Source organism: Rhinoraja longicauda, chromosome 9 (genome assembly GCF_053455715.1).
Source record: "Rhinoraja longicauda isolate Sanriku21f chromosome 9, sRhiLon1.1, whole genome shotgun sequence".
In the NCBI taxonomy this organism is placed as follows: domain Eukaryota; kingdom Metazoa; phylum Chordata; class Chondrichthyes; order Rajiformes; family Arhynchobatidae; genus Rhinoraja; species Rhinoraja longicauda.
Window position 1 is genome coordinate 36,732,400 of NC_135961.1, and position 15,881 is coordinate 36,748,280.

The following is a 15,881-nucleotide window of genomic DNA, read 5'->3' on the forward strand; positions in this document are numbered from 1 at the left end:
CACAAACCTATGGTATTTGATTCCTCTATTCTGGATAAAAGACTTTGTACATTCACCCTATCTATTTCACTCATGAGTTTATACACTTCTAAAAGATCTCCCCCTAGCTTCTTGCATTCCAAGGAATAAAGTCCTCGCCTGCCCAACCTCTCCCTGCAGCTCAGACCTTTGAGTCCTGGCAACATCCTTGCAACATTACTATTCATCAGGTGGAAAGTCACCTTGGTCCCACAATTACTATTAAAACACAATGTACTTGTGCTCTAACACCAGGATTATTGCTCAACCAAGAAAACCAAGCCCAATGCCAAAGTAGTATCTAAACTACCTATACACACTTATGCAGTAGGACAATAATTAACTTCATGTTCAGTAATAAGCTATCTACTTGTTGACAAACACACAAGCTAAGTGTTTAATCAAGAAACCCTATCCCAATGCCACATGATAATCTAAAATGCCTTTACACAGTTAAACTATAAGACAACAAAAGCTAGGTGTGCAGATGCCAGTATATCAATGGGGTGGGTTATCAAGTGGGCACCTCCCTTCACTGGTGTTTCTTTGCTACATTAATTAAAATTGCAATGTTTCGTCAAGTAAGAAGGCATGTAAATCCCTGACAGAGCCTGAACAGATGTCACAGAATTAGCAGAATTGGTTATGTTTGTATTGTGTGATCCACATTAATTCTATCTTCTAATAAAAGCTGCAATGTGGCTTAGCTTGTGGAGCCACTGTCTCTCAGCACCAAAGATCCGGGGTCGATCCTGACCTCGGGTGCTGTCTGTGTGGAGTTTGCACGTTCTCCCTGTGACCGCATGGGTTGCCTCCGGGTGCACCGGTTTCCTACCACATCCCGGTTTTGTAGGTTAAGTGGCCTCTGTAAATTGCCCCTAATGCGTAGGGAGTGGATGAGAAAGTGGGATAACATAAAACCCGTGTGAACTGGTGATGGATGCTCGCCGTGGACTCAGTGGGCCAAAGGGCTTGTATCCATGTTATATCTTTCAATCAATTAATCAAAGAGCCGATAAACTAAACAACCAGAATGACTGGTGTCTAATTTGTGCTTCCTTTTCTCTCCGCTGAGAAAGTATTCCGGTGGATCATGGACCTACTGAGAACTCAGTAACAACCACAGGTATGATTTCACCTTTGATAATTGTAGGTGAGAGGCGCAGAGTTTGATAGAGATATGTGGGGCATAAGTTTTTTACGGAGGATTGTGAGTACCTGGGACACGTTGCCAGGGATGGTGGTGGAGGCAGATACGAGAGTGGCCTTTAAGTGACTTTTGGATAGGCACTTGGATATGCAGGGAATGGAGGGATATGGATCAAGTACAGGCAGATAGACGGTGTTGACGTCATGTTGACACCATGATGTTGACAGCACGGACATTGGGAATCGAATGGCCTATCCTGCCCTGTACTGTTCTATGTTCGATAATCTATGATATTTAATCCGTGACATGCAGGCTAGAAACAGTTGGCTTGTACTGAAGGCAGCTGAAAGCCCTCATTTAGTTTGCATCAATGTTGCAGAACAGTGCCCTTCCATAATCTGGTCTCTGCCCAACTCTCTTGCCATGCTCAATCTGACCAATGGAAGCTATAAGAGAGAGAAACAAACTCCAATTGGAAAAGCATGAATGAGAAGCATATCTAACATATTTGAGTAGTAGACACAAAATGCTGGAGTAACTCAGTGGGACAGGCAGCATCTCATTCTCTCCAGAGATGCTGCCTGACATGCTGAGTTACTCCAGCATTTTGTGTCTACCTTCAATTTAAACCAGCATCTGCAGTTCTTTACTACACATATTTGAGTAGTATATGAGTTAGAGGAAAGAAACTCCGGAGGTTTAGAACTATAATATATTTGGTAGTGTAGCAAATGGAAGGTGTCAGAAATTGACAGAGAATTTGATTAATCAAAATCTTTTGAATTTGAAATAAAATAAATTATGAAGCTATAGGAAGGAACGTAGGGGAAGATAGGAAAGATTTATTTATTAAATCTTTCCCACCTCATATTAAACCTATGACCTCTGGTTCTCGATTTCCCTACTCTGGGCAAGGGACTCTGTTCGTTTACCTGATCTATTCCTCTCATGTTTAGTTCAGTTTAGTTTATTACTGTCACGTGTACAATGAAAACCTTTTGGTTGTGTGATATCCAGTCAGGGAAAATACAATAGATGATTATAATCAAGCCGTCCACAGTATACAGATACAGAATAAAGGTTATAACGTTTAGTGCAAGATAAAGTCCAGTAAAGTCCGATTAAAGATAGATCGAAGGACTCCAATGAGATAGATGGTAGGCCAGGGCCGTTCTTTGGGATGCCAGCCTTCAAACTTTCAGTTTAGCTCCACTGATGGTGTTCCCAGTATATCGTCTAGTTTTGTTACTTCTGAAAGTTACTTTTTTTTCAGATAAACTTTTGCTGACACCAGCTTTAACTCCCAACGTCGAGATTTCAAATGAGGTTGTGAATGAAACCAAAATTCCTGTGAAGGTGAGAAGAGTGAAGTTCTACTTGTTATTGTCAGTGATGTGACTAGATATTGCATCGGATAAGTGATTGTGAATTAATGAGCAGTAATTATACCAAATTTCACATTTTACAAATGACAGTAAAGAAGGCTTCGTTGTCGGGGCATTGAGTGCAAGAATCAGCAAATCATGCTGCAGCTTTATAAACTTTGGTTGAACCACATTTGTATTATTGTGTACAGTTCTGGTCACCCCATTACAGGAAGGATATGGAGACTTTGAAGAACATGCAGAGGAGAGTTACCAGAATGATGCTTGGATTAGAGGGAAAAGTTGGACAGACTTGGATTGTTTTCTCTGGAACGTCAAAACTTGCTGTAAAACAAACCATTTTTACCTTCTACTGAATATATTTCTAGGTCTTATGCACTTTAAGTTGATGGCAGCTACACTTTTGCTTATTTTTCTGGGTTAGATGTTATTAAGGTGACATCTTGATCGGCATGGGAAAATTTAGTTTAGTCTAGTTCCTTATTATTAGCAGGTGTACAGTGAAAAGCTTTTTTGATGTGTGCTATCCAGTCAGTGAAAAGACTATACAAGGTTACAATCATGCTGTCCAAGTTGGGCTGAAGGGACTGTTTCTATACTGTATGATTCTATGACATTCTTTGATCAAGAAGAACCTGGTTCACAGACCTGTGACGTGCAGGGTATGCCCTGTGCAAAGCAGAAATAAAGTAAAGAGCAAATTTATTGCAGGGATTAAAATAGCCACCAGATTAGGTGTAGGTGTGTTAGTATTTAGATTAGCTTATTGTTTACTGTGATACAGTGAGAAACTTTATTTTGTTATGCTATTCAGACAGGTCACATGATACATGAGTGCAAAATGTTTAGATTTAGGTTTATTGTTGTCATGTGTACCAAGGTACAATAAAAAGCTTTTGCTTGTGTACTATCCAATCAAATCAGATAATACTATTACTAGTAATTGCTAGTAATGCTATTACCTGCCGCACTTTGTCTTGCCTCTCCCACTTCCAGCTCTCTTCTCTCCCCTACAATCAGTCTGAGGAAGGGTCTTGACCCGAAAGGTCACCTGTCCATGTTCTCCAGAGATGCTGGCTGACCTGTTGGGTTACTCCAGCACTTTATGTCCTTTTCTGATAATACTATACATGAATACAATAAAGCCAAACACAAGTACAAAAGATAGAGCAAAGAGAAAGATACCATAGCGCAGAATATAATTTCTCAGCATTTTAGACCAAAATATAGTGTTACAGCCACAGAAAAAGCACGGGTTAAAAAAAGTGCAAGGGCCGCAACGAGGTAGATTGGTAGATTGGAATTTATCCTTCGGGTATGAGAGGTGTGAGTTGTGAGTAGCAGGTTCAGTGTGATGGAAGGTAACATTCTTCTCTTCATGTTTCAGGATGTACACGTGACCAACGTTGTTCCAGAAGAGCCTTCAGAACACCTTGTGAAGTTCAGCGTTAAACTCACTGACCAGAATTATAGCAGAGAGCTGAGCGACCAAAACTCACACCAGTACCAGGAACTTACCCGGAGGTTTGAGATTCAGGCAAGTGCTGTGGAGACACAAGGGACTGCAGCTGCTGGTTTACAAGATAAGATGCAAAATGCTTGAGAAACTCAGCGGGTCAGGCAGCATCTCTGGAGACTTTCAGTCTGAAGAAGGGTCCCGGCCCGAAAAGTCACCTATCCTTTTTTTCCAGAGATGCTGCCTGACCTGCTGGGTTACTCCAGCACTTTGTGTCTATCTCTGGAGAGCATGGATTGGCGATATTTATGAGTCAAGGCTCTTCCTCGGACTGAAACAAGGAACTGAAGAAGGGTTCCAGTCTTAAGAAGAGTTGTGACAACATGTCATCTATGCACACTTTGTGTCTTTTCAAGTGTAATGTTTGCTGGAATGCCCATGCTCCTGACATGGAATAGACTGCTCGCTCTCCCGCCTCCTACCAACCGGGAATCCGACTATATCCACATCCTTTAGCCCAAGCACACTTTTTCCAAAATGATTTTGGGATTTGGCCTTAGCTGAGATTGGCTGCCTCCCAGCGTCTGATTTAAAACTTAGAAAGGGAGAGCACCTTCCAATTACGTACAGTTTTACAGGGCAAAGGCAATCCAACTTCCTGCAAGTGGCAACACAAGTCGATCGAGTGGTAAAGATCGACTGTCAGTGGTCGGGGCATTGAGTACAAGAGTCAGGAAATAATGATGCAGCTTAAAAGGACTATAATCAGACCACAAGTGGAGTAATGCCTGCAGTTCTGGTCACCCCATTACAGGGTAACTTGAACTGTAAGAGATTTGGAGTCTTTGGAGAGGGAATGGATTTGAAAAGGATGTGGCTTTGGAGAGGATTCAGATGTTTATCGGAATGCTCCCTGGATTAGAAGCTATTAACTATAAAAAGAGATTAGACAAACTCATTGTTTTCTCTAGAATGTCGGAGGCCTGATCGAAGCATATAAGATTATGAGAGGCATAGATTGAGTAGACAGTCAGAACCTTTTTCCTACGGTGGAAATGTCAAAAACTAGAGGGCATAACTTTAAAGTGAGAGGGGCAAAGTTTAAGAGATGTGCAGGGCGTTTCATTACTTAAAGGGTGGTGTGTGCCTGGAACGTGCTGCCTGGGGTGGTGGTGGAGGCAGATACGATAGTGGTGTTTAAGAAGGATTCGGATAGGCACATGAATATGCAGGGAATGGAGGGATATGGATCATGCGCAGGCAGATGAGGTTTATTATACTGGCATCATGTTTGATAGGGACATTGGGGGCCAAATGGCCTGTTCCTGTGCTGTATTGTTCCATGTTGAATGTTAAATAAGCCAGCGGGTTGCGAGGAGCCTGTATCACCCAACGCAGTCTGAAAACTTGGGGAGTTTACAAGACCGTCATGTCTTGTCTAGTGAGTGGAGTTTATTGTCATTTGCACAAGTGTGGTGAGGTACAAGTACAATGAAAATCATGCTTGCAGCAGCATCACAGACAGTAGACTCAGACAACACACAAAAACATAAATCACATAAAAATGTTAAGTTCTACAAAACAGTGAAAAGAAAAAGTCTCAACATAAAACCAAAAGACATAGGAGCAGAATTAGGCCATTCCACCCATTGAGTCTACTCCGCCATTCGATCATGGCTGATTTATTTTTCTCTTAATCTCATTTTCCTGCCTTCTCCCCATAACCTTTGACATCCTTAGTAATCAAGAACCTATCCGTCTCTGCAATACCAATGATTTCCACACATTCATCACAGATTTCTTGGCTAAAGAAATTCCCCCTCATCTACATTCTAAAGATATGTCCTTTTATTCTGAGGATGTGCGCTCAGACTCTCCCATTATTGGAAACATCCTCACCACATCTACACTATCTAAGCCTTTCATTATTCAGTAAGTTTCAACGAGGTCCCCCCTCATCCTTGTAAACTCCAGCGAGTACAGACACAGAGCTGTCAAATGCTCCTGAGAAGGTGCCAAGAACAATACATCAATGTCATATGATCTTGATAGCATTTGAGAGAGCAGAAAGGGTCTCACTCCAAAGACTCATCTCAAAGACAACACCACCAACACTTCCACCGTACTGCACCGGCTTTCCTAAACTCAGGTCCCAGGGTGGGACTTGAACCAAGTGACTGATGCACTGTGTCCATTTTAAAATATTTTAAAGTATCATTTCCTTTACAGATGCAGAATCTGTTTGAAATCCTCCCAGGATTCAAAGGAGTTCAGGTGTTAGGATTCAGGTAAACATAAAAATTGTGCTTGATGCAGTAGTAACAGCCTATGTTACTCTAGTTTGTGCTGTTCCTCCTGTTTGCATGTGGCCTCACTTTATCAATGGAGGAGGCCCAGGACAGAAAGGTCGTTACGTGAAGAGTAGTTAAAATGGTTAGCAACTGGGAGATCCAGCAGGCCTTGATGGACCAAGCGCAAGTATTCAACGAAAGGGTCGCCGAGTGTACGATTGTTTTTGCTGATGTAAAGCAGAGCACATCGGGAACGTCGGATGCAGTGGATGAGGTTAGAGGAGGTGCACGTGAACCTCTGTCTCTCCTGGAAGGGCTGCTCAGGGTCAGGGTCCCTGGATGGAGGCAAGGGAGGAGATATGGGGACAGGTGTTACATCTCCATCAGTTCAGGGCCCAGTGTTAGTGGTAAGGAATCCCTCACATTCCCAAGTAATGGATCTCCCAGCAGGAGCTGGAAGGACCATTATCACTGGGCAATCTCCCAACTTAATTAACGGCACAAGCCACTGAGAAGGAGATTCTGGGATCGCTCTAGGAGATGGGAGATGAGTGCAACAGGCCCCAACCACCTAGCAATGGGTCAAGGTTGCTTGGTAGGCTGGAAGTAATGTGTTCCATAACCAGCCTCTCAAAACACTTCATGCTGGTGGATGTCATGGCCATTGGACGGTGGCCGTTAAGGCATGAGATCTTGCTTTCTCTGGCACTGGGATGATAGTGGTCTTCTTGAAGAAGGTGGGCATCACAGAATGGCGTTGGGGGAGATTAAAGACGTTCGTGAACACTCCCGCTAGTGGGTCCGTGCAGTTCCTAAGTACACGGCCAGGGACTCCGTCCGGGCCAGTTGCTATCCATGGAGGGGGAAGAAGTGGAAGAAGGACTTAAGGGTGGGGGAGAGGACAGATAGGTTGGAAGGTGTGGTGAGGGGGGGGGGGGGGTTGTTGGTGAGAAGCTGCAGGAGGTGGGCAAGGATTACAGGGTGGGAAAGAGGATGCAGTTAGGGGGGAGTGAGGGAAAGGGTGCAAAGGGTAAAGGTGCAAAGAGGGTGCAAGGGACCCATTGTGTGGCAGGTGGAGATGGGGATGGGAGGGTAGAAGGGTGGGGAGTGGGGACAGGATGCAAGGATGGGGATGGGAGGGTAGAAGGGTGGGGAGTGGGGACAGGATGCAAGGATGGGGATGGGAGGGTAGAAGGGTGGGGAGTGGGGACAGGATGCAAGGATGGGGATGCAGTTTAGATACGGGATGTTAGTTCAGTTTAGTTTATTATTTTCACGTGTACCGAGGTACAGTGAAAAACATCTTTGTTGCGTGCTATCCAGTCAGTGGAAAGACTATACATGATTACAATCAAGCCATCCACAGTGTACAGATAAAGAATAAAGGGAATAACGTTTCGATAACATACGATAAAGTCCAGTAAATGTTTATAGGTCTCCAATCAGGTAAATGTTAGGTCAGGACTGCTTTCTACTTGGTGATAGGATGGTTCAGTTGCCTGATAACAGGTGGGAAGAAACTGTCCCTGAATCTGGAGGTGTGCATTTTCACACTTCTGTACCTCTTGCCTGATGGATGAGTGGAGAAGAGGGAATGTCTGGGATGAGACTGGTCCTTGATTATGCTGGTTGCCTTGCCAAGGCAGCTTGAAGCGCAAATGGAGTCACTAGAAGGGTTGGTTTGTATGATGGTCTGGGCTACAACTCTCTGCAATTTCTTGCGGTCTTGGATGAAGCTATTCCCAAACCATGCCGTGAGGCTTTCTGCGGCACATCTGTAGAAGATGTTGGTGGTAAAAGCCTCGATGTAAGTGTCGCTCTCACCAGCAGGGTGAGGCTGTGAGAGTGTACGAACTGTACAGCACAACAAGCTCCCATCGAGAGGAGGTATTGACAAACTGTCATCCAGGGTCACTGCCTTGACTCCTGCCCTTTCTCCTCTGGATGATTCAGATCACTGTTTCTTCAAAAATTGATTAGTATATTATAATATCAACCTGTAAATTAGAACTCAAGTAAGTTAGAAGATGAGGAACAATGAGCACAGCAAATAACAAAGGCAAAGTTCTGAATGTGCAGTTGAGGGTTCAAAGGTAGTCTGAAGAAGGGTCCCGACCCAAAACGTCGCCTGTCCGTGACCTCCAGAGATGCTGCCTGAGCCTCTACGTCACTCGAGCAGTGTATGTCCTTCCTGTGGTAGTCCATAGGTTGGCATTGCAAAGCAAGTCTCGTCCCAACAGTTGGCATACCCCTGACTTCCCAACAAGACCAGTGGCACAGGCAGCAAATCAAGATCTATATTCTTTGGGCGGCACAATGGCACAGCTGATAGAACCACTGCCTCACAGCGGCACAGACCCAGGTTCCATCGGGCAACCTTTTTTAATTAAAACTAAATTTATTCAATTATTTACAATAATATTTATACGACAAACAATAACAAAACACCCACCACCATAATATAAAATTGACAATTATTCCTTAATATTTAACATCAAATTCCTATATTACTATTGCGATCCAGGATACAGTTGATCCTCCGCAGAGTCCAGCGGTCCTCGAACCCCTCATGGTGCCTGTGGCCACCGCATGTTCCTTTTCGAGGGACACCCTGGCACGGATGTGACCCCGGAAAGCGGGCAGGCAGTCGGCTCTGGCGGAGCCCTTGTCTGCCTGGCGCCGTGACCCACGAATGGCCAGCTTGACCAGGCCCAGGAGCAAACCAACCAGGCCATCCTCGGTTCTGCCCACTCCCCTATGCACTGCTTGCCAAAGACGAAGATGGTTGGGCTGATGTGCAGCCAGAAAGCGAACAGCAGCCCCCTCAAATACTCTAAAGCAGAGGCTGCAACCTCAATGATAAACAATAGACAAAAGGTGCAGGAGGAGGCCATTCGGCCCTTCGAGCCAGCACCACCATTCAATGTGATCATGGTTGATCATTCTCAATCAGTACCCCGTTCCTGCCTTCTCCCCATACCCCTGACTCCACTATCCTTAAGAGCTCTATCTAGCTCTCTCTTGAATGCATTCAGAGAATTGGCCTCCACTGCCTTCTGAGGCAGTGAAATCCACAGATTTACAACTCTCTGACTGAATTTTTTTTTCCTCATCTCCGTTCTAAATGTGGCCTGCCCCTTATTCTTAAACTGTGGGCGACCGTAGTGAGATGTGACGGGCAGCTGTAGTGAGATATGACGGGCAGCTCAACTGTGAAACCCTTTCCTTCCAGCGTTGAGAACGACCTGCTCCACTTTGCTGCCGTCTTTGACAGACGGGCCGCGGCCCCCAGTGACATCCTCAGCGCCGTCCTCAACATCGGCTCCAATAAGGTGGAGAACGGCGACCTGCTATTCGAGTCGCAAGAGGAGGTCAAGTTGCAGGATATGGTGGCAATGGCGCTGTTCAACGACACCTCGTTCTCCATGGATCTGTCTTCACTGCAGTTTGCTGAGGGTACGGAGTTCTCCAGTTCAGATCTATAACCTTCTGCGGAGGTAGGAACTGCAGATGCTGGTTTAAACCGAAGATAGACACGAAAAGCTGGAGTTACTCAATGGGACAGGCAGCATCTCTGGAGAGAAGGAATGGGTGACGTTTCGGGTCGAGACGTCTGAAGAAGGGTCTCGACCCGAAATGTCACCCATTTCTTCTCTTCAGAGATGCTGCCGGTCCAGATGAGTTACTCCAGCATTTTGCATCCATAACCTTCTGGCCGTCTCTTTCTCTCTCGTATGACTGGACCATAAGCCATAGGAGCAGAATTGGGCCATTCGGCACATCGAATCCACTCTGCCATTCGATCATGATGCTCTGTTTTCCACTCTCAACCCCATTCTCCCGCCTTCTTCCCGTAACCTTTGATACTCTTACTAATCAGGAACCCTCATGTCTCCAGGGCAGCACAGTGGCCCAGTGGTAGGATTGCTGCCTTACAGCGCCAGAGACCCAGGTTCAATCTTGACTATGGGTGCTGTCTGTACGGAGTTTGTACATTGTTCCTGTGACCACGTGGGTTTTCTCTGGGTGCTCCGGTTTCCTCCCAGTATGTCAAAGACATGCAGGCCTATCAATCTCTGCTTTGAAACCTCCACCGGCTTCTGTGGCAATGAATTACACAGATTCACCGCCCTCTGTCTAAAGAAATTCCTTGTAACCTCATTTCTGAAGGTATGCCCTTTTATTCTGTGGCTGTGACCTCTGGTTCTCCTGGAAACATCTGAGAGACATGGGCCAACGCGGGCAGGTGGGACGTGTAGATGTGACATATTGGTCGGCGTGGGCAATTTGGGCCGCAGGCCTTGTTTCCATGCCGTATGACTCTCAATGTTAGCAGTTATCCTGACCCATATCAAATCTCTGATGGTTTGCATGTTTTTGCTAACTTTGAGATCACATGAGAACATACAGGAAGCAGGAGTGGGAGTGAAACTTTCAGCCTGTGAGTCCGCCCCAACATAGAGTCATGAGTCATAGGCGGTACAGTGGCACAGCTGGGAGAGCCGCGGCCTCACAGCACCAGAGAGCCCCGGGTTCAATCCTAACCTCGGGTGCTGTCCATGTGGAGTTTGGACGTTCTCCCTGTGACCGCGTGGGTTTATTCTCAATCATGTCACTTGAACATCATGTCACAATGCTTTATCCCATAGATACAAAGGACCTTTCTCCAGATTCTGAAGATCTCAACCAACTAGTTGCCAACTCAGCCCCATCTCTTCCCATACAGGTACTGTAAATGTCTTTGAAGTGCGCTCAGAGAAAAAGCTCCAAAGATTAAGTTAGGGGTGACTTATTTACACAAAGAGTGGTGGGTGTACGGAATGAGCTGCTGCAGGAGGTAGTTGAGGCAGTTACATTTGCAATGTTTAAGAGACATTTCGACAGGTACATGGACAGTTTAGGTTGAGAGGGATATGGGCCAAATGTAGGCGGGTGAGAATAGTGTAGACGGGACATGTTGGTCGGTGTGGGCAAGTTGGGTAGAAGGCCTGTTTGCACGATGTTTGACTCTAAAGTACCTGACTCTAAAGTAGGTCAGACTTCAAATACATTTAGCTCTTGAAAAGTAGCAACATAAGGAGATAGAGTGGTAAAGAAGACATTTGGTATGCTTGCCTTCATCAGTTGTGGTATTGGGTACGTCAGGAAGCCATGATGCAGTTTTATAGGACTTTGGTTAGGCTTTAGGGAGTATTGTGTGCAGTTCTGGTTGCCCCATGACAGGAGGGATGTAGGGAAAAGGGTACAGAGAAGGTTTACCAGAATGTTATCTTGATTAGAGGGTATGAACTATGAAGAGAGGTTGAACAGACTTGGATTGTTTTTTCTGGAACGCTGGAGGTGACAGGGAAACCAATAGAAGGATATAAAATTATGAGAGGCATAAATAGGGTAGACAGTCTGAACCTTTTTCCCAGGGTTGCGACAGCTACTATAACAACATTTAAAAGACACTTGGACAGGTACGTTAAGAGGGATATGGGCCAAAACGCACACAGGTGGGACTAGAATGGGCAGGTGGGGCCGAAGGGCCTGTTTCCCTGCTGTATGACTCTATAACCTATTTGCGCTTTCTGTTCTTTAGGAAAAGCCTGATACTGAAGATGATGCGGAGGAAGGTTTTGTCGAGTGGGTTCCCATGATCACTGCTGAAGGGGAACTGGTTGGGGCAATGGATGTGACCGTGATGGACTCTGCCCCTCAGACCACACAGATGCCCCCTGGCCTAAGCAGTGGCTCTGGGGAGGAGTCCACCCACCAGACCACGATGGACCCTTCCCTCACTGTCCCAGGACAAGTGTCATTGGAGCCGGAAGGTGCATCCCCTGTGGTCGTGGTGGGCTCAGAGAGAGAGGTGACCGAAAGCACACTGAACATTGGAGTCGCCATGGTCTCAGTCATCGGTGGGCTGGTGGAGGCAGATGAGAAGGACACAGTGACCGCTGCAAACCCATCCTTGGTCCCCCAGCAGGTGGAGGGGCGCTCGGACCCGGCCACGGAAGGGCAGGGCCTCTGGCAGGGGCAGGCGGCGGGGACGGAAGGAAGCCTGGAGGTGCAGGAGGAAGAACCGGCGTACGGCACGACCCCTGCGGCTGAGGAGGGGTGGGAGCAGGGTACGGATGGCCATCTACATGGGGGGATAGGAGAGGACATCGAGACAACAGGGTCGACACCGAGCGCACAACCCCAACACGGGCAGGAACCGGAGGAAGCTGAGAACATCACGGCTTCTGCTGCCCCTCCCCACCCACGTGCGACGGACCCCTCCGCCGAGGCCCAGGCTGAGCCTGTGGAAGGACCGCGGCCTGAACCCACGCGTCCTCACGGCCAACGCCCCGTCCCACCGGCAGACGAGGAGGAGCCGGAGCCTGGCGTGAGTGGGGGAGAGGAGCAGCCCAACGGACCCTCGCCCACCGCGCCCCCTCAGCCTGCTGCCCAGGGGGAAGAGGGGGCCGGCACGGTGCCCGCAACTCCTGACCACACCCTCACCGCTGCCAACCGGCTCACCGAGCGGTCAGAAGGAGATGATCCAGGCACGATGACGGCCTGGACCTCCTCACCCACTGTGGTGGACGAGCAGGGGGGTGAGTGAGAGTAACGCTCTCAAGGGGCAACTACCATCAAGGGGAAATACCGCCCGTGTCCAAGGGTTGCCGAGGTCACGGGGCAGATTCTACAGTCACTAGGTGGCACACACAGCCCAACACATCCCCCCTACGCACAGCCCAACACACAGCCCAACACACAGCCCAACACATCCCCCCTACACACAGCCCAACACATCCCCCCTACACACAGCCCAACACACAGCCCAACACACACCCTGTACACACACCCCTACACGCAGTCCTACACAGCCCTATACACACCCTGTACACACACCCTGTACACACACCCTGTACACACACCCCTACACACAGTCCTACACAGCCCTACACACACCCCGTGCACACACCCCTACACACAGCCCAACACATCCCCCTACACACAGCCCAACACACAGCCCTACACACTCTCCATTCACACAGCCCCACACACACCCTGTACAAACACCCCAACACACAGTCCTACACACACCCCTACACACACCCCTACACACACCCCTACACACACCCCTACACACACCCCTACACACAACCCATCACACAACCCAACACTCCCCCAACACCCTCTACACACAGCCCAACACACAACCCAACACCTTCCACACATAACCCATTACACAGCCCAACACACAACCCAACACACAGCCCAACACACAACCCAACAACAACCCAACACACAGCCCAACACACAGCCCAACACACAGCCCAACACATAGCCCAACAACAACCCAACATTCTCTACACACAGACCAACACACAACCCAACACGCAGCCCAAAACGCCCCTAGAAAACAACCCAACACTCCCCTAACACACACTGCTGGGGTCACTGCTCTTCACGTTGTATATTAATTATTTAGATGAGGGGATTTAAGGCATTGTGGCCAAGTTTGCGGATGACACGAAGATAGGTGGAGGGGCAGGTGGTATAGTGAAAGCAGGGACTCTTCAGAAGGACTTGGACAGGTTGAAGTAGCAGATGGAATAGAGCGTAGCAAAGTGTGGTGTCATGCATTTTGGTAGTAGGAATAAAGGCATAGATTATTTTCTAAATGGGCAGACAATTCAGAAATCAGAGGTGCAAAGGGACTTGGAGTGCTGGTGCAGTATTCCCAAAAGTTAATTTGCAAGTTGAATCGGTATTAAGGAAGGCAAATGCAATTCTAGCATTTATTTCGACAAGGCTACAATATAAAACCAGGGATGTAATGCTGAGGCTTTATGATGTATTTGGAGTAATGTGAGCAATTTTGGGCCTCATATCTGAGGAACGATGTGCTGGCAGTGGAAAGGGTCCAAAGGAGGTTTACGAGAATGATCTTAGGAATAATTGGGTTAACATATAATGAGCGTTTGAAGGCACTGGGCCTGTACTCACTGGAGTTTAGAAGGATAAGGGGGGACCTCATTGAAACTTACTGAATAGTGAAAGGCCTGGATAGAGTGAATGTGGAGTGGATGTTTCCACCAATGGGAGAGTTCAGGACCAGAGGCCATAGCCTCAGAATAAAAGGAGATGAAGAGGAATTTCAATGGATATTTTTAAGGCGGAGATTGACAGATTCTTCATTAGTACGGGTGTCAGGGGTTATGGGGAAAAGGTAGGAGAATGGGGTTGAGAGGAAAAGATAGATCAGCCATGATTGAACGGTGGAGTAGACTTGATGGGCCAAATGGCCTAATTCTGCTCTTAGAATTTAGGGATTTAGATCACACCTTCCTTCGCCAACAATGGGCCTACCAGGGCACCGCCCTGTCTGAGGTAACCTGTAGCCGGCACTGTGTTCCTGATCTTTTCTCGCCTCCAGCTCTTCACCCCCCCCTCTCCTCCACCCCCTACTTCAGTCTGGACAAGTGTTCTCCGGAGAGGTGACCTGACCTGCTGAGTTACTCCAGCACTTTGGTATAAAGCAGCATCTGCAGTTCTTAGTTTCTTTTTGTTTGTTCCCAATAGATGCAGAGATAACGGACCTGCCTGAAGCCCCCAGGGATCCACTGATGCCGTTAACAACATCTGCCGTGAACATGGAGCGTCTCCCACTCTCCTCCCTCCACCCAAGTCCTGGGGATGAGGGAGAGGTCACTGCCACCTGGCCACTGACCATGGACGTGGAAGGAATGTCCACCCCAGGTGTCTCCTTCACCACCGCCTCGGCAGTGCCCGTTCAGTCCAGTAAACAACCATCTCCAACCGGACTGCCAGCCTCCGACTACTCTGACCAAGATGGAAGTCCAAGTCCTACCACTTTGACCATGACCACCGCTCTTCCCCAGTCGGCCGCTGGGGCCACAGGCTCGGAACCAGGAGAGGAAGAAGCCGGAAGCATAGTTGAGGCATCGGGGGGGGAGGTGGGCCTGCTCGCAGCTGGAGATGTGGAGGGGCATCAGCCCCAGCTGCCCTCCACCACACCGCTGAACCCTCTGAACTATCTCACCATGGGCCAGCTGACCACCCATCCTCCCAAGGAGCTGGTGGTGTTCTTCAGCCTGCGAGTCACCAACATGATGTTTTCTGAGGACCTCTTCAACAAGAGTTCCCCAGAGTACAGGACACTGGAGCAACAGTTCCTTCAGCTGGTGAGTTGCCTTGTTTGGAGCCATTGGTCATGCAGCCACAGGCCCCAGGGTGGTGAGAGTCAAACACTCTCACAACGGGGTCTGCAATGGGACCCAATGCAAATTCAAGTCACGGCACCTCGCCTCCCCTCTACTTATAAGGCAGAAACAAGGAACAGTAGCTTAGTTTAGAGATACAACATGGAAATAGGCCCTTCAGCCCACCGAGTCCATGCCGACCAACCTGTAGTTCTATGTTATCCCACTTTTGCATCCACTCTGCACACTGGGGGCAATTTACAGAGGATAATTAACCTACAAACCTGCACATCTTTGGGATGTGGGAGGAAACCGGAGCACCCGGTGAAACCCCACACGGTCACAGGGAGAACACGCAAACTCCACACAGACAGCACCTGA

General features: G+C 47.7%; 1 protein-coding gene across 3 annotated transcripts in view; it reads left to right on the plus strand.

Moving 5' to 3' along the window:
* impg1a (interphotoreceptor matrix proteoglycan 1a) overlaps positions 1-15,881 on the plus strand; it is a 54,011-nt gene that overhangs the window by 18,320 nt on the left and 19,810 nt on the right. For all 3 annotated transcript variants that reach the window (XM_078405150.1, XM_078405151.1, XM_078405152.1), the window contains exons 5-12: positions 1,098-1,144; positions 2,442-2,524; positions 3,941-4,090; positions 6,239-6,297; positions 9,533-9,756; positions 10,950-11,026; positions 11,885-12,884; positions 14,860-15,482. In XM_078405150.1, the coding sequence (XP_078261276.1) occupies positions 1,098-1,144; positions 2,442-2,524; positions 3,941-4,090; positions 6,239-6,297; positions 9,533-9,756; positions 10,950-11,026; positions 11,885-12,884; positions 14,860-15,482 (2,263 nt within the window). The remainder of the gene's footprint in view (positions 1-1,097; positions 1,145-2,441; positions 2,525-3,940; positions 4,091-6,238; positions 6,298-9,532; positions 9,757-10,949; positions 11,027-11,884; positions 12,885-14,859; positions 15,483-15,881) is intronic.